Genomic DNA, 19,965 nt, shown 5'->3' with positions numbered 1-19,965 from the left:
TACTAAACAGTACTTGGATATTAAACAGTACTTAGATATTAAACACTACTTAGATATTAAACAGTGCTTAGATATTAAACAGTACTTAGATATTAAACAGTACTTAGATATTAAACACTACTTAAATATTAAACACTACTGAGATATTAAACACTACTTAGATATTAAACACTACTTAGATATTAAACACTACTTAGATATTTAACACTACTTAGATATTAAACACTACTTAGATATTAAACACTACTTAGATATTAAACACTACTTAGATATTTAACACTACTTAGATATTAAACACTACTTGGATAGTAAACACTACTTGTATATTAAACACTACTTGGATATTAAACAGTACTTTGATATTAAACAGTACTTTGATATTAAACAGTACTTAGATATTAAACTCTCTCTCTTAGATATTAAACTTTGTCTCTTAGATATTAAACTTTGTCTCTTAGATATTAAACTTTCTCTCTTAGATATGAAGAAAGATATGTGAGGAAAATATGGAATATGCATCGTCACCTCTAGAGCCAGATTTGTTGATTTGTTTTTTTGTAGAAATTCTTGCAGTGGAGGAGTACCTTTTGTAAAGGAAGATTTCTTAATCTAAGGTCTTTTTTAATGCGGGTGGGCATTTATAGCTGTGTAGGTCCCATGTGAAGAAAGTACGGCCCACTTTCAGCAGAACCAATTTGAGAGCGGTTCATCACTTGATTTTTAATTTGACAAGGATGCTGCATGAAGTTTTAATTAAGGATAACAAAGGTCTCTTAAGAGCGTTGTTTTTTTAGTCTCACGAAGAGAGAATGGACTGGAGTGAACTCTTGCGTCCAATCGGGAGCCTCCATTGACGATTTCCGAGCTTGTGATGGCGACCGTTGACGTTAGTGTTTAGCCACGCCTCCAATTGCTAGCTCTGTCACCAAATTACGATTGAAAATAAAAAAAAATAGTACGTTTTTAGTGTTTTGTCACCTTTTGCCGTTAACGGAAACCTGCCTAGCAACAGGAATTAATTCTAGTCAAACTGTAATCCATCATAATTGATCCCAGAGAGAAATAATATGAATTATTACAGAATTGCTGTCAACTATACTTTAACAATACTCAACTTTACTATGAAAAAATACTTGTCGACTACGAAATAGGGTAATTAAAAATATCCTTGAGGGTTTTGGAGCATGCTTGGTTTACCATTCATAAACACGCAAGAATATGAAACCACGGGGTGGATGCTCCTCCAATTAGAGCCATTTGCCATATGGTAACGTTTATGTTATGAACATCAGCTTCTGTTGTGGTTTTGGTGGGGCCAATATTCAAACGTTTTTTTTTAATTTTATATAATAATGATAGCTCCATGCTACGCTACACGGACTAGCCACAACAAGAGGGATGACGGTACACTTATTTAACAATACATGTGCAAACATTTCATGGTAAAACCAGTTTGCCTGTTGTTATAAGGGGAGTTTTTGCGGAAGTAAGAGTTCAATTTTTTATAGTTGATATTTTCTCGCATATAAGCCGTATCCACGTATAAGTCGTACCCTTAAAATCATTGAATTTTACAATTTATTAAGTATTTTAAAGTAATTTTAACCTGTTCTTATTGCATTTAATTCATTGTTATCAAAATAAATTTCTTAAGCTTTATATATGTTTATTTTCTCTCTTATTTTGAAATATCTACAATTTATTAAGTATAAGACACCCCCAGTTCACAATTTTCACCATTTTATTCTTGCATGCAGTTCATAGTTGTCAAAATAAATATTTTTAAGTATTATATCTGTTTATATTTTCTTTTATTTTGAAATATTTACCATTTATTAAGTATAAGACACCCCCAATTCACATTTTTCACCAGTTTTCTTGCATTTAATTTATAATTGTCAAAACAGATATTTTTAAGCATTGTATCTGTTTATCTTTTCTCTTTTTTTGAAATATTTACTATTTATTTAGTATAATGCACCCCAATTCACAATTTTCCCCAGTTTTTTCTTGCATTTAATTCATAGTTGTCAAAATAGATATTTTTAAGCATTATATCTGTTTATCTTTTCTCTTAATTTGAAATATTTACATTTTATTAAGTATAAGACCCCCGATTCACAATTTTCATCTGTTTTTTTTTTGCATTTTTTTGCGCAAACCTAGCATCCTGGTGCCAAGTAGTTGGCGCATAAAAGCATGCCGAGTGGGATGTGATCAGGGTGCGGAAGCTAGAGGTCAAAGGTCATCACACTCAAATAGCCCCCAGGATGGCGGGGCTTTGAAACGAGACCCTGCCATTCTGAGTCCAAGGACCGCAACCACCCGAATCCCAGTTGTCGCGTCAGGTGTCGGCTATTTTGGAGATGACGAAGGACGGGGGTGAAAGAGCGGGTCATGAGACGGCGGCGTGGATGGGGAACGACACCCCCACTACCCCCCGAGCTTGTTTGCAGGCTGACAGATTTAAAGACATAAGAATTTGGCTTTAGAAATCAATGTAGCTGTTATTTTTTTCTGATTTACCAGAATGAAGGAAGTAAAAAATGCACTTTAAAGATTATTTCCAAGCCTTAAGAAGCCTTCTCATGGATTATTTACATTGAAAAGCTAGCCTGCTAATATGCAGATGCCCGGCGGGTTTATAAATTTATGAGATGCATCATTAGAATGAAGTTTTTACCAAGTTTTTGGACAGGATAACCTACTGAACTTTGGTTATTTTCCAGGTCGAATGTAAGGCAAAGGTTCAGCAGGAAAATGGTGGTCATGACCCCCCCCCTCACCCCCTTGTTTAGTTTCTGGGGGGCTCATTAGTAGCAATTCCCGTTTTTACCATTAGGCAGTCATGCAGACGTTCCTGACTAGAAAAGGGGCTTTGTCGGCGGGGTTGATTAAAAAAGGGACAGTCGTCCAAAAATTTGTAGAAGCGGAATGTTGTTTTTGCTTGCTCATTAATAATTCTCGCATATAAGCCGAATTGGGGACTGAATTAAGGACTGGAACAAGGGTACGGCTTATATGGGCATAAATTAGACTTGAGATACACGAAAGGATGCAATAGGGTCGTTTATTTTCAAAAATTAGACCGCTAAAATCCTTTAAAAAATGTATTTTGACGTCTATGAATGTAATTCAAGAAAAAAATCAGCTTTATTTTGCATAAAATGTGAAAAAAATCACTTGTTCATGCCATTGTTCACTCAAGGCGCCTCCATCTTACCTAGGGATGACAAACTGGACCAATATGGACACTTTTCCTGGTTGTACTGCTCACCTGACTTCCCTTTTTGAATTTGTCCATGTGTAGGTAACAAGGGTCCCAATTAAAACCATGAATATGGAGATGAAAACTGTAAATCAGGGGCGTCTTATACAAGTGTAATGGTAAATTAAACTATTTTAAGGGTGTGGCTTATACGTAAAGGCAGTCCATATGCGTGAAATTATGGTAATTATTTCTGTATTAATACCGAGCCTTTGGGATGAATATCTGTTCTTTTACTGTCATTTGATTGGCTCAATCTTGACGCCATTTTTTCGCAATATATGAAATGCTTCATGGTCACTCGGTGAGGTTTTCGTGGGAGGAAACCCAAACCGCAGGCATACCCGCTAGTCGTTCTCGTCATCTTTTCCCGATCCGAAATGAGAGAGAAAGCTTTCTAACCGACATGCTTGAGTGGCTTTCCCAGATTTTTTTTTTTTTTTTTTTACCCCTCCCCGTGCTAAAATCCCACTCATGGTCTCTAGCGACAAGATTCAAAGAGTGTCAGACATATTTAGATTTTATTTTTTATAAATGGATTAAAAGAAGTGGATTAAAAGCCCTGAATATTCAGTTTTTTATAGATCTAAAAGAATTTTTATTTTAGGTTTTTTTAAATATATTTGTAGATTTTACAAAATGATTTTTGAACTAAAAACACAGAAAAAATTGATTCAAAAATAACAATTATTCATTTAAAAGGGGGAAAATCAGGAGATTTAATATACATCTATACTTTTCATTTTAATTTGATCCTAAAACAGAACTGGATTAAAACCCCTGAATATTCAGTTTTTTTATAGATCTAAAACAATGTTTAGTTTAGCTTTTTTAATATATTTTTTGGTTTTGCAAAATGATTTTTGATCTAAAAACACAATTATAGATTTAAAAGGGTTAAAAATAAGGAAATATAACATACATCTATACTATTATAAACTATTACTACTATAAAATAAAGTAGGCTTTCTTAAATATATTTTTAGATTTTACAAAATGATTTTTTAACTAAAAAACACAGAAAAAATAGATTAAAAATGACAATTACTGATTTAAAAGGCAGAAAATCAGGAAATGTGATTATACATCTATATTCCATTTTAATTGGATCCTAAAACAGAAAGCTTCGACACCTGTGAGCTAGGTTAACTACAACAAAAATGGCGCCATCATCTTCTACCCAGGGGACCAGTTTAGCACTTTTCATCAACCCGCGACGCGACTTGGTCGAAATCCAATCTCTCTTAGTCCGCATTCCATGCAATGGCGCATTGTTGCCTTTTCAGTCAGGCACCAGCTGGGCAACTGTTAACAACCAAAGTACAACCGGTAAGACCCTACAGAGATTAAGGTCTGCATTCATTTCGTTGTCTCGCCGGATCGCCCACAAAAGTTCACGGCTCAACTTTGTATCGCATATCTTCGCCGGACACGCTTACCGTATCCGGTAAGCACAATTAGCCCAGAAGCCCCGCCCCTTGTAGGTCTTCAGGCACCATCTGCTAGGACCCCATTGGGATTTTATGCCAATGAAGCTGTTCATTTTAGTCCTATTCCAAGTTGGCAGGAATGTTTATAGCCCCCTTGCTAGCAAATCCTTGGCTAAAACCGGCCTTTAGACTTCTCAGCTGTGTGGTCTTAAAGGTCCCTGAAGCCAAAACAAAGTTCGCAATCACTCAAGAACCAATCAGGGGATGCGTTTGTCCTGTTAGCTGACTATTCAATTGGCTTTGGTGGTGTTAGAGGTGGGTTTTGTTCTGATCTTGATGCGTTGATGTTGCACCCTACATTTTCAACACAGGGAGAAATAATCACATCAGTGATTAGTTGTTGTCCTCAAATCAACTTTTACTGTAATGACTGTAATGTAATGTAACCCATCATCATCATCAATACAACAAAACATAATATACAATTACACCCATATACCCATATATCCATATATCTATATCTATACTTATACCTATATACCTATACCGCTACACCTATACCTCTATACCTACACCTATACCTCTATACCTACACCTATACCTCTAAACCTACACCTATACCTCTATACCTATACCTCTATACCTATACCTCTATACCTACACCTATACCTCTATACCTACACCTATACCTCTAAACCTACACCTATACCTCTATACCTATACCTCTATACCTATACCTCTATACCTATACCTCTATACCTACACCTATACCTCTAAACCTACACCTATACCTCTATACCTATACCTCTATACCTATACCTCTATACCTACACCTATACCTCTAAACCTACACCTATACCTCTATACCTATACCTCTATACCTATACCTCTATACCTATACCTCTATACCTACACCTATACCTCTAAACCTACACCTATACCTCTATACCTATACCTCTATACCTATACCTCTATACCTACACCTATACCTCTAAACCTACACCTATACCTCTATACCTATACCTCTATACCTATACCTCTATACCTATACCTCTATACCTATACCTCTATACCTATACCTCTATACCTATACCTCTATACCTATACCTCTATACCTATACCTCTATACCTATACCTCTATACCTATACCTCTATACCTATACCTCTATACCTATACCTCTATACCTATACCTCTATACCTATACCTCTATACCTATACCTCTATACCTATACCTCTATACCTATACCTCTATACCTATACCTCTATACCTATACCTCTATACCTATACCTCTATACCTATACCTCTATACCTATACCTCTATACCTATACCTCTATACCTATACCTCTATACCTATACCTATACCTCTATACCTATACCTATACCTATACCTCTATACCTATACCTATACCTATACCTCTATACCTATACCTATACCTCTATACCTATACCTCTATACCTACACCTATACCTCTATACCTCCACTTATACCTATACCTCTATACCTCCACTTATACCTATACCTCTATATCTACACCTATACCTATACCTCTATACCTATACCTCTATACCTATACCTCTATACCTATACCTCTATACCTACACCTCTATACCTACACCTATACCTACACCTATACCTACACCTATACCTATACCTCTATACCTACACCTATACCTCAATACCTACACCTCTATCTCTATCAAAAAATAGAATCGTGTGTTCTCCTTTTGGTTAGTTTACTTAATAATAATAATAATTTCTTAGTACCCCTCCTCACTCCAAAGTTATTACACAGAATGGACTGTCTATTGTGCTACCACAAGTTTAAAGGCCTGATACATACTGATAGTACCGTGTCTTCCTTTTGGTTTGTTTACTTCTAGTCGCCTATAACACTAAGTATTTTTAACCCAGTTTTTTTCCACCAGTGTCTTTTCTTTGTAGCATTTTTCTGGGGGTTCCTACTCCCCCCACCATCTCCATTTCTGGTCCCTAATTGGTTTTCGGGTTGTAAAACCAAGCAATGACATCCATGTTTAATGATTATAGGATAGAATTTCATTTTTATTTGCCACGCCAAGAGCCACTCGACACGCACGCCATCATGCCAACGTTTTTACGCATGGCGTAGGACATCTGGAATGTCCCTGGACTGTCAAGGTCCAAGTATTGATCGATTGGTCGATTTCTAGACGCTCTTTTTGGCGGCTTATGTTGCACTAAAAGTTTCTACCAGTCTATTTTTTTGGGGTGGATCTATGACAGCTGACTGGAATTCTCCCTTTTTCGCTTCTCTCATCTTTGGCGGGGGCGCTGTAGCCGCAAATTGGGACTATTAGTTTGTCCCGCGTCCAATCGTGGAAGCCTGAGAGTGTTTCAGTGCAAAGTGATCTGCATATTTGACATTTCTCATCACTCAAGTTAACTTATTTGGAGTTCTGCTTTTTTTTGTCCATTACTTTGCCAGCCAGTGTTTTTATTTCGTTATTTTTTTTTAAAGTTTGCATACCCTGCACTTTCTTAGCTTTTTAAATTCATGCCTTTCGAGTCGTGATTTCTCGACATGCCACCATTACTCAGTTCCTATCTTGTTATATGCATCAGTAGTTTGATTTAAAAAGGGTGACGCTCACTTGCCTTCCATTTCTTTGGTGCTGCTTACTTGCAGAATATTTGGCCCCGTTTTTTTTCACTACGCAGCAATTTCTTTTTCAACTTGCAAAAGCTACAGAAAAACGACGAACAGGAAAAGATAAGTCTCTTGTGTCATGTATGAAACTGTGTAGTCGTGCTAACTTCATTTGTATGCTTATTATGTTAATAATCCCCAGTTTTTGCATATACCGTATTTTCACGACTATAAGGCGCACCGCATTATAAGGCGCACCCTCAATGAATGACATTTTTCCATATATAAGGCGCACTGTACTATAAGGCGCACTGTATTATAAGGCGCACTGTCTATTTTGGAGAAAATTTAAGACTTTTAAGTGCGCCTTATAGTGGTGAAAATACGGTAATTGCTATTTACTTCCAGGTATGAAGTACTCACTACTTCACAGTCACATCTAGAGCCAGCCATTGTTAATGTTTTGGATTTTTTTTTGGTATATAACACCCTTTATCTAGAAGATTACATACAGGAACACAATAAAAATTATTCTTTAATTCGCTCCATTGCATGAGTGGCGACTCAATAAAAATAACAAATTCCATCCTGCCATGATGGTTGATTTTCCTCGTTATTGCCTTTTTTTGCGAGAAAACCTTATCTTTTGAAAGTAGAAGACAAACCACGGCAATTACCCGCAGAGAATTGGAACGCTGAGAAATTGGACTTCCTATCTTTGATAATGTGGTCTTAACTTTTTGGATCAAGCTGGAATATCGAAGTAGGGTCCGGAGGATGGAACTCGTTAATTTTTAAAGGTTTTGGTTTGCATAGAAGGCTTTCTTCTCTGAGAATTTTGTTTTTAACTAGCTTGAAGAACAGTTTTTTGTGGATGTGCTGGTTTTTTCACTGATACCAAGACCCCCACAGGCCTCAGGAGAGTTTTGAACCCAAGTCAAGGTCCCCCGTTTGCTTACATGCAGCTGTCAGCGCCTGCCAGATCCTTCAGTAGCCACCGAATTCAAAACAGGCCGTGGCTTTTTTTGGGGGGTTCGAGGTATCGCACCTCGCCGCCTCTGGCATTCGGAAGCACCTGTCTCGGCGGGTTTTTATACAGGCCGACTGGTCGCCGCTTAAACGAGTTACGGGGCCTTCAGAGAGTCTTGAAGTAGTCCAGATGCTGACAGTTGCTGTAGTTTTGCGTATCAGCTTTTTATGCAGTTTTTTAAGCCTATATTGTCCGAAAAAATATGTATATGTATTCGTATATGTATATGTAGTATATGTAGTATATGTAGTATATGTAGTATATGTAGTATATGTAGTATATGTAGTATATGTAGTATATGTAGTATATGTAGTATATGTAGTATATGTAGTATATGTAGTATATGTAGTATATGTAGTATATGTAGTATATGTAGTATATGTAGTAGATGTAGTAGATGTAGTAGATGCAGTAGATGCAGTAGATGCAGTAGATGCAGTAGATGCAGTAGATGCAGTAGATGCAGTAGATGCAGTAGATGCAGTAGATGCAGTAGATGCAGTAGATGCAGTAGATGCAGTATAGGCAGTATAGGCAGTATAGGCAGTATAGGCAGTATAGGCAGTATAGGCAGTATAGGCAGTATAGGCAGTATAGGCAGTATAGGCAGTATAGGCAGTATAGGCAGTATAGGCAGTATAGGCAGTATAGGCAGTATAGGCAGTATAGGCAGTATATGCAGATGTTTCAGCAACATGCCTATTCATTTATTTACTTACTTATTACCTATTTACTTATGTGTAAATACCGTATTCTGGAAAATACATTGACAGTATTTTAAAGTGTGCATTGCGACGTGACAATATGGCAACAATTGCATCAGATAATAATTGACTATAAGACTGGTGAAAGCTCAAGGCTGATTAAACGTTATTTGTGTAGAGTCTTCATTGTGTGCCGACAATTTTTGCATTAGAGCGCAAGTCGTGAAAATTCTTTTGACTCATAATTCAACCCACTGGAAAATAATGTTGCGTTTTGAGCCAAGTCATTGGCCAATCGTAATCATGCTGACTTACAAGCTTGCTTCAAGATGTCACAGGAAAAAGCCCGTGTCGTCAAAGGTTACTCCATTGTAGTGGAATTGCTGGCATGGAAATGGTCTTCCGTGGCAGGGCTTCTTTTTGGCACAAAATGGACGACTTAAAGGGTGGGAAGAAAGTTGGGATTCCACAATAAACATGGAGAACATTTCACTTTTATTAGGACTTGAAAACTGTCAACTCCTGTAGCCAACAAACCTTGATTTAGCTTATCCTGAAAATGAACCACGTTTTTGGAATGATAGCCACTAGGTAAATGTTCCATATTTTTAAGTCAGTGGAATTGTATTTGTTTGTGTGATTACTGATAAAATGAAGGTACCGTATTTTCACGACTATAATGCGCAATTAAAGGTCTTAGATTTTCTCCAAAATAGACAGTGCGCCTTATAATCCAGTGCGCCTTCTATATGGAAAAAACTGAAAACCAAAAACCACCCCTGTCGGATATTAAAAAGAACAAAAACACCTGAATTGAAACAATACTGTTAAATATGCAGATGCCATCTTAGTTTACAACATCTTCCATCATATAGCTCCTCCCCCACTGCAAGATTTTATACAAAAAAACTCCAAAACATCAACAATGGCTGGCTCTAGAGGTGACTGTAAAGTAGTGAGTACTTCATACCTGGAAGTCAATAGCAATTACGGTATTTTCACGACTGTAAGGCGCACTTAAAAGTCTTACATTTTCTCCAAAATAGACAGTGCGCCTTATAATACAGTGCGCCTTTTAATACAGTGCGACTTATAATACAGTGCGCCTTATGATACAGTGCCCCTTATAAAACAGTGCACCTTATAATAGAGTGCGCCTTATATATGGAAAAAATGACATTCATTGAGGGTGCGCCTTATAATGCGGTGCGCCTTATAGTCGTGCAATTACGGTACTTGAAAATTGAATAGTAATAGATAAATAAATGTCAACATAATAAATAAGTAGTAGTAATAAGTCTTGATTAGATTCTGGGTGCAGAAATTAAGTATGGTGACAGGAATTGGGGAAAAAACTGTTATTGAGTCTGTTTATCTTGGCTGTTATGGCTCTGTAGCGCCTTCTAGAGGGCTGCAGGTTGAAGTGGTGGAAGCTGGGATGCCTATTGTCTTTTATGATGCTCTTTGCCCTTATAAGGCACTTGGATAGTTGTTGATTTTGAGCATTTTTCAATGTCGTCATTTTTGGTGGGGTTTTGAAACCAGACTTTGGTGTTCGGTGAAGCAAAGTCGTGCTGAAAATTGACACGCATGGATGCCATGAAGGCTTTTGTTCTCGAAGAAGTCTTCGTGAGAGAAAAATTAGGAAGATTCGAGGCCGTTACATCGGCAGGAAGTCGAAACCGCATCAGATTCGGAGCAAGTGACGCCATTTCATGTTCTAATTTGTTCCAAAAGTTGAGGTTTGAACAAAGTCGGGGATGTCAAGTTTTTTGACTGTCAAAAAATGTGGGGTAGGTGAATTTGAAAGGGTCGGAAAATCCCCCAAAAATTAGATTTTCTACCACCAGTTTAGTATTAGCTTAAATGTTGTGGTTATCTTTCCAAAAAAGATGGCGCTGAACACTTTATTAATCAATTGATTCAAGCAGAAAATCTTGATTAAATGAAGCAAGCTGGTTGGTGGCTTTTATTCGGAAGGCCACGTCAGAGGAGATGATTGTCCGGCTAAATTGGAAACGTCTGCAAATTTCTCAGGGACGCATTCATATTTTCCCGCTGGGTGAGGCCACACCCCCCCAAAAATGACATGTCAGTTTATATGCAACACTGGGAAACAAGCAGTTTTTTTCTAACTAGCGTAGCTACCGTTTCCCAGGCTGAGTTTGTTAGCTTGTTTGAATTTGTCTTTCGGAAATGTCCTTTTGGGACTCAGTCCATAATCAGGACAAGGTGTTTGTGGACTAAGAGGCGGTCCAAAGTTTCCAGCTGATGCTACTAACTGGATTTAGGCTGTTTTTTGACCTGGTCAGTTTGATTGACACATCAGGAAAAACCTTTCGGAAGCAGAGCCATACCGTCCCACCTATGTTTGTTAATTAGGACAAAGAGGCGGTCCAGAGTCTCCAGATGACGCTACAAACTGGATTAGAACTGATTCCAAGAGGACCAACCCCCCTTTAGGTCCATTTTTTGACCTGGTCAGTTTGATTGACACATCAGGAAAAACTTTCGGAAGCAGAGCCATACCGTCCCACCTATAATTGTTAATTAGGACAAAGAGGCGGTCCAGAGTCTCCAGATGACGCTACAAACTGGATTAGAACTGATTCCAAGAGGACCAACCCCCCTTTAGGTCCATTTTTTGACCTGGTCAGTTTGATTGACACATCAGGAAAAAACTTTCGGAAGCAGAGCCATACCGTCCCACCTATAATTGTTAATTCTTATCAGAGAGTGAATTTTCTTGCAACTAATCTTGATTTTGGACCGAGTTATGACTAAAAAAACTGGAGAAAAAAACTATTAAGGGAAACAAGGATAGAAGTTAGGAAAATAGCAATGTTCTTCATTTACTGGAACGTGTGGCTTCCTCGGTCATGCTATTTTTGAGACTCGGATTGCACTTCTATGTGTTTTTTTGTGTGTTTTTTGGATCAGCACTGCACATCTTTGCAAGGATTATCTTATAATAAGCTCCCTCGTGTTTGGGAAGGCTTTATTTCGTTGATTTGACTCGGTTGGGAGGAGTTTTCAGCTACCCATAAGTGAGTTAAGAGTTGTGAGAGTCTACCTTGATTGCTTAGTGTAAGACACAGGTGGGAAAGTGGTGGCCCGAGGGCTAAATCTGGCCTGCTGCATCATTTTGTGTGGCCCGGGGAAGTCAATCATGAGTGCTTATTTTCTCTTTTAGGATCAAATTAAAATGAAGAGTATAGATGTATATTATATTTCCTAATTTTCCCATTTTTAAATCAATAATTGTCATTTTTTTAATCCATTTTTTCTGTGTTTTTGAGTTTAAAAATATTTTGTAAAATCTAAAAATATATTTAAAAAAAGCTGAAATAAACATTGTTTTAAATCTATAAAAAACAGAATATTCAGGGCTTTTAATCCAGTTCTTTTAATCCATTTATAAAAGAAAAAATCTAAATATTATATCTAAAATGGTCCAACCCATGTTTAATCAATTTGACGTTAAAGCCAGCCTGCGAACCAACCCAATTTTGACACCCTTAGTATAAGCCGTACCCTTAAATGACCCTAAAACCGTTGAAATTGACAATTTCTCTCGTATAAGCCCTTGATTCAGTCATCATTTCTTGTGAGTGCCAAATCCAACTTATATGCAAAAAAATACAGTCATTGAAATACTAACAAGACTTCTAACAGCACTAAAAAAAGCGCTATTTCTTTCAAAATTCCACAAAATCGTCCTTAAGCAGTTGAACAGTCCCCACAATTTACGACTTTGGCGTCCCCTTAATCGCGCTAACGCACGCCGCCGCGGTAGTGGAGGTCGTCCAGCAGCCACGGCACCCCACAGGTGTTGGCTCCCACGTGATATCGCCGTGACATCCAATAGCCATGCAAGTCTTAAACACGTCCAAAGTCTCATCCCATTGGCTGTCGGGTTTGTGGAGAAATTTCATCAAGGCAGACTCGTGCTTACATGATACCATGTCGCCATGGCGTGGTATTCCGTCCACGAGCTTTAAACCTATGTCAACACGGGCTTTAATATTCAAGCTGATGTTTTTAAAGGTGTACTCACTGAAGCAAAAAGTCTATTTAAAGGAGTAATGTTAAAATTGTAATAGAGTTGTTGTATTTGGTAGGATTAGCGTCCCAAAACTTTTGTGTATTGACTTGGCGCCAGATGACCCTTCTGTAATAACATGATTTCGCCTGGTGTGTTTGTAATTGGACTCGAGTTCGAGATCTAACAATCAAAAGGAAAACCTTCATTGAAATCTTCCGCCAAGTTAAACCTATTATTCGTTTTTTTTATTTTCTGACACGATTATCCAAGAGTAACATCGAAATGGCGTGCGCGTGTTATTCATTCCGAAGATTTCCATAGCGATGTCGTCAAGTTGATCTCGCCAGGTGATGAAATGGCTCTATTTTAGATATAATATTTAGATTATTTTTTTAATAAATGGATTAAAAGAACTGGATTAAAAGCCCTGAATATTCAGTTTTTTATAGATTTAAAACAATGTTTATTTTAGCTTTTTTAAAATATATTTTTAGATTTTAATAAATGATTTTTGAACTAAAAAAATGATTAAAAATGGCAATTATTAATTTAAAAGGAGGAAAATCAGGAAATTTAATATGCATCTATATTTTAATTTGATCCTAAAACAGAATAATTTATTTTAGATATAATATTTAGATTATTTTTTTAATAAGTGGATTAAAAGAACTAAATAAAAAACCCTGAATATTCCGTTTTTATAGATTTAAAACAATGTTTATTTTAGCTTTTTTTAAAATATATTTTTAGATTTTACAAAATGATTTTTGAACTAAAAACACAGAAAAAATGATTAAAAAATGACAATTATTAATTTAAAAGGAGGAAAATCAGGAAATGTAATATACATCTATACTCTTCATTTTAATTTGATCCTTAAACAAAAAGTCAGTACTCATGATTGACTTTGCCGGGTCACACAAAAGGATATGGCGGGCCAGATTTGGCCCCCGGGCCGCCACTTTGACACATATGATCTAATCTAACTTCTGCTAATCGCTAGCAAACAGGGTTGATTCAACTAGCCCTCAGCTCCTCCCCTCTTAGCATTTCAACATGTCAACAACAGAATATACGTCCTTATTGAGGTCTTATAGGGGTGCAAAACCCAATCTTATTACATCACATCACCGACACTGCGTGCGCTCAAAAGTGAGTGAGCACAGGTAAATCTTACTTAGTCCTTCTCACCAAAAACTCAAAGGAACAGAGAGTGCTTCCTATTTTTGGCCGGCATGTCGGCGTCTTTGAAACGACACCGGAAACCTCTTGGAGGACGATGATACGGCGCCCCCTCGCCAGACTAAATAGGCGATATGCTTTTTTGTCAAGACTCCGATTCCAGTCTGAAAGATGAGAACCCTACGTACGCCAACCAAAACTTTTCGACTATTACCCAAACCTGAACGGCACCAACGTTCTCACGGACTTGGCGTCCTGTCATTGGTCCGCCTCGTTCTAAAAGGGGGACGTGGTTCGAACCCCCTCGGGAGGAAAAACATATGAATCCCATGGAAACTAAGACTTTTTGATCAAAAAAGCAAAATACCACTAGTTTTACAGACTGTAATGGGTTAAAAACTGAATTCTGGCATGATTAATCTGTCAAAAAGCTCAAAAACTGTTGGAAACAGCTGGTAGTTAACGAGCCGGGCTCTACCATCACACCGCCATGTTGAAAAAAAATCTTAACGCATTGTTACAGTCGCAACAAATAATCGAGTCAGACTTTCTGGACAAACATCGGATTGGTTTTGTAAGGAACTCCGAGTTTTGTTCAACGCTTGTTGCCAAAAATAGCAAACTTGGGGGTTCCGGTGCAAAAACCTCACGAGCATCAATCAGATTTGACGAGCCCTAGAAGTACTTTTTATTCGTCTTTGGGTTTTTTTCTTGGGCAAAAAAAGTCTTCTTACCAGAGAAGGTCTGTTTTTTCCCCCAAAATGCTTTTCTCCAATATACGTATAATGGTTGATTTGCTTTGTCAGCAACTGGGGTTGCCATTTCTCTATTTTCTGACTCATTTTTCTCCCACCGTCCTATAAATCCATACCGTCTTTTCGGGTAAATACACAGGCATGAAAACCAGAGTCTGTAGCGGGAGTGCCGTGCCTGCGCTTGCTGCTGTTGCCTGGAGACTGATCGACAGTAATCAAAGACTAGGAAAAGTGTTACCGAACCTTCTTTTCTGCAAAAAAAATGTACTGAAAACGACCGAAACAAGCTGTACCGTATTTTCAGGACTATAAGGTGCACCGCATTATAAGGCGCCCCCTCAATGAATGACATTTTTCATGTATAAGGCGCACTGTATTATAAGGCGCACTGTATTACAAGGCGCACAGTCTATTTTGGAGAAAATGTAAGACTTTTAAGTGCACCCTATAGTCGTGAAAATATGGTATTTGTTATTGACTTCCAGATATGAAGCACTCACTACTTTACAGTCACCTCTAGAGCCAGCCATTGTTGATGTTTTGGATTTTTTTTGTATAAAATCTTGCAGTGGGGGAGGAGCTATATGATGGAAGATGTTGTAAACTAAGATGGCATCTGCATATTTAAGAGCAATGTTTCAGTTCAGGCGTTTGTGTTTTTTTAATATCCGACAGTGGTGGTTTTTGGTTTTCTGTTTTTTCCATATATAAGGCGCACTGGATTATAAGGCGCACTGTCTATTTTGGAGAACATTTAAGACTTTTAAGTGCGCCTTATAGTCGTGAAAATACGGTACTCTACTCGTAGTACTACGTGTAATGGAGTACTAAGTTGAAGGTCTGGAATTTGTCTCCAGGAACTTCATACTTGCTTGGAGGTCACCGGTTAAGCGCATCGTTGACAGAAATAAACGTCCCCTTGAACTTACGACCTTATGGAACGTAAAGCCTTTCCAGGACAGATGCCGTTTCTCTCAGTCCGTCTTTAAACTTAAAGCACTTTTACGTAAAAAAAAAGCAATTAAGGCCAACGAGTTCAAGCGCCATCACAATTCATCCTGGATAAATATGAGGATTATACTAATGATTCGGTTTAATCTCTTCGGCACAAAGAAAGAAAGCCACTGTGTGGGTTTTTTTTTATCCCTTTGGAAAAGCATTCAGTTTCACTTGGGCTCGGGTTAGATTGCCTTAGAGCACAGGTGTCAAAGTGGAGGCCCGTGGGCCAAATTTGGCTCGCCGCATCATTTTGTGGGGTCCGGGAAAGTGCATCAATAATTGTCATTTTTTTAATCCATTTTTTCTGTGTTTTTAGTTCAAAAATCATTTTGTAAAATCTAAAAATATATTTGAAAAAAAGCTAAAATAAACATTGTTTTAAATCTATAAAAAACAGAATATTCAGGGCTTTTAATCCAGTTCCTTTAATCCATTTATTTAAAAAAAAATCTAAATATTACATCAATAATGGCCCAAGAACCAACCCGAGTCTGACACCCCTGGATTAGAACATTTATTAATATCATAATCATATTTGGGAAATTTTACTGCAACTGTAGCAAGAGGGTGAGAATACAGACACAGAAAAATACATTTTAAACATAAATAAATAGGTAATAAATAAGTTAATCAATAAATAAATAAGTGTTTGACATTCTGGGTTGTGTGGACTGGAAATTTTCTGTTTGTTTTCATGGGATTCCAAAACAGATGGCGACCATTTTCTCCTTGACTTCCATTGACTTCCACTCATGTGATCTTGACAGTTCCATTTCACGTCGTCTTGTTTTGGAGGGATGCTCTCGCTTCTCGTCGCCAGGGAGGGAATCGTACCCCCGTTGGGATACGCGTAAAAATCAGCAAAGCGTGTAATTGTTTTACAGGCAGTGGAGGGTGTTTTGGGGGAAATGGCCGAATGGGGGAAACAACAGTCCGTGGATAAACAAATTCTTCGAGAAAATGATCCATTTTGTAGCTTTGTTGTCTTTGATTTGTCGGAGATTTTATCAGATTTTGCTGTTTTTTATTCAGCTAAAAATATGCAATGTATTGTAGTAATATTATATTAGTAAGAGGGCTTTTTTATTTAACTCATTTTCTATAATTGACTCTAATATATGAATTTAAATGAGATTTTTGATTTGGAGTACATTAGCCTGTCATTGTGTAAAATACTATAATTTCTCACATATAAGCCGTACCCTTAAAAGTGACTTAAAAACGTTGAATTTTATGATTTTTTTCGTATGATTTACAATTGAAAAGGGAGGTCATGTGACCAGTACAACCAGGAAGTGGTCTAGTTTTTTAAACCAAGTCTTTGAGTGCAATGATGGCATCAGAAATGGCAGGTTTTTTAAACGTTTTCTGCCCGATTTTTCTTGAATTTCATTCATAGACGTCAAAATATTTTTTTTATTTTGTGTTTATCTTTTCTTTATTTTAAAATAAATGACCATATCAGCCATTTTGTCTTGCATTTTGGCTTTTTATTCTCAGTTTCGTGCATGTCAAGTTTAATTTATGCACATATAAGCCGTACCCTTGACTCAGTCATTATTTTCAACCAAAAAAAACTGCAAAAAAACTACTACTCGAATAACAAATCCTGCACGCAAATAGGATCATTTCATGCCAGATATCCAAGCTTGATCTGATTTGACATCATTTTTTTTTTTGCAGGACCTCCAGGGAAACGAGGAAGACGAGGCCGCAACGGAGAAACCGGTACGTACCGGTTTATTTGCGTAAAACAAATCTGTTACCCGTAAAATAACGATTCTGGAGGACATATGCAATCCGTGTCATATTTTACAATCATGTTAAAGTTGTGTGTATATCTTTGGAAGGCCACAAAATTTCATAAATAGGTAATTAGTGGTTTCGCTGTTGCCGGGTGGGTTGCTATGCGGATGCTAGATTTTGATTGGATGCCAGAAAACTTGCTTTTGAGATGAAAATCCAGTTTACCTGGAAGTAGAAGTTAAAAACAAAGCTCAGGGGTATTGTTTGACCAAGTTTTAATCCCTGCCGACCCTCCCAGTTCAAAAAAATTGGACGTCGACTTAAAGATAAACGCCAGAGTTTGAATTATAAGCATAGCTTTTAATTATATATCCGTAAACGTACCAAAGGGAGTCAAATTTAGATTTTTTTTTAATTATAGCCACATGTACTTGGAATATTATGGTTATACGAACCCCTCCATCCATTTTCTGTGTATTTAATGACCATTTGCGTGTCATTATTTCTACGATTGGACATCATTCCCAGTTGGAAATCGTCCACTCCACACAGTGGGAAATAAGCAGCATGGCGCATGTTTATTATAAGCTTAAGTGGTCCGTTGTAACCCAATGATCCATAAAAGGGAAACCCGGCGTGGGCCATCAGTAGAAGCAGCTGGAAGAGCCATTTTCATTTGTTTCTTGGCTGTGAAGAATAACGCTTCAAGGACGGAAGAATACAAAATTCCCTTTCAGTTTTGCTGGAGGTTTTTTTTAACAGGAAGTTAGACCGCCTCAGGGGCTGCTGGTGGAGGTGTGCTAATTAGGGGGAGGTGTTACCTCGTGAAAAAAAAAAAACATGGCGGTGTTAAGGTTGGGGTTGCTTTTAATATGTTGTTGTAAAAGTATGGCTAGTTTCGTCATTATAACTTGGCAATTTATAAGTTTTTTTCCTCGTTTTATACCGTAAATTTGTACCGTATGTGTCAAAGTGGCGGCCCGGGGGCTAGATTTGGCCTGCCACATCTTTTTCGTGGCCCGGGAAAGAAATCATGAGTGCTGAGTTTCTGTTTTAAAATAATATTAAAATGAAGAGTATAGATGTTTATTAAATTTCGTGATTCTACCCTTTTTATGTCAATAATTGTACTTTTTTAGTACTGTTTTTGGTACAAAAATCATTTTGTAAAATGTGAAAATAGATTTAAAAAAATCTAAAATAAACATTGTTTTAGATTTATAAAAAACGGAATATTCAGGGCTTTTAATCCAGTTCTTTTAATCCATTTATAATTTTAAAAAAATCTAAATATTATATCTAGAGTCTGACACCCCATATAACAACTTTTTTTTGAAAATGATTTAGTTTTACCCATCTAGCCGACAAAAACCTTCAATTGCTAATATTACCATGCTTTAAGAATGACATCAATCATATTTTTACTATATAAATATAGCGTGTCAGCAAGCAATGTACCCAAACAGCTGTAAGCATCATACAGTGACATCTACAGAATCTGGAAATTGCTCCATATGTTATTAATCATTTAATTAGGGGAATTGCAATCATTAATAAGGCTAAGTTTGACAGCTGTGCATCACATATGTGGTAAACTTGGTAAACACCTGGAAACTATATTATACAACCAATGTATTTAACACGCACTGTGTATAATTCTTTCCATTTGACAATTATATTTTTGTGTGTGTTTTTTCTCCAGGGCCGCCTGTAAGTATCCCTGCTTTGCATCTTCTATTGAAAAACTCACAAAGGTAAAAAAAAAAACACCCGCATTCAGTTTTAAAGACACAGCCCATGTTTCTTTCTCAAAATTTCTCCACCCGGTTTTTAACGTCTAAAATATGAGGTCGCCCTGACGTTTGGCCGCCTGGACGTTTGGTCGCCGGTCTTTTGGTCCCTTTTGGTCGCCGATCAAATGTACTTAGATATTAAACAGTACTTAGATATTAAACAATACTTAGATATCAAACTGTCTCTCTCTTAAATATTAAACAGTACTAAGATATTAAACAATACTTAGATATTAAATAGTACTTAGATATTAAATAGTAGTTAGATATTAAACAGTACTTGGATATTAAACAGTAATTGGATATTAAACGGTACTTGGATCTTAAACAGTACTTGGATATTAAACAGTACTTGGATATTAAACAGTACTTGGATATTAAAC

At 37.0% G+C, this 19,965-nt stretch overlaps 1 protein-coding gene across 1 annotated transcript in view; it reads left to right on the top strand.

The window, feature by feature from the left end:
* The window catches only part of col25a1 (collagen type XXV alpha 1 chain), a 67,393-nt gene that overhangs the window by 10,648 nt on the left and 36,780 nt on the right, over positions 1-19,965 (top strand). Inside the window, exons 3-4 of the mRNA XM_077742234.1 lie at positions 17,727-17,771; positions 19,492-19,499. Of these exons, the coding sequence (XP_077598360.1) occupies positions 17,727-17,771; positions 19,492-19,499 (53 nt within the window). The remainder of the gene's footprint in view (positions 1-17,726; positions 17,772-19,491; positions 19,500-19,965) is intronic.

Source organism: Stigmatopora nigra, chromosome 20 (assembly GCF_051989575.1).
Source record: "Stigmatopora nigra isolate UIUO_SnigA chromosome 20, RoL_Snig_1.1, whole genome shotgun sequence".
NCBI classification, from domain to species: Eukaryota; Metazoa; Chordata; class Actinopteri; order Syngnathiformes; family Syngnathidae; genus Stigmatopora; species Stigmatopora nigra.
The sequence above is the reverse complement of the archived record's forward strand: the minus strand, read 5'-3'. Positions and strand labels throughout refer to the sequence as shown.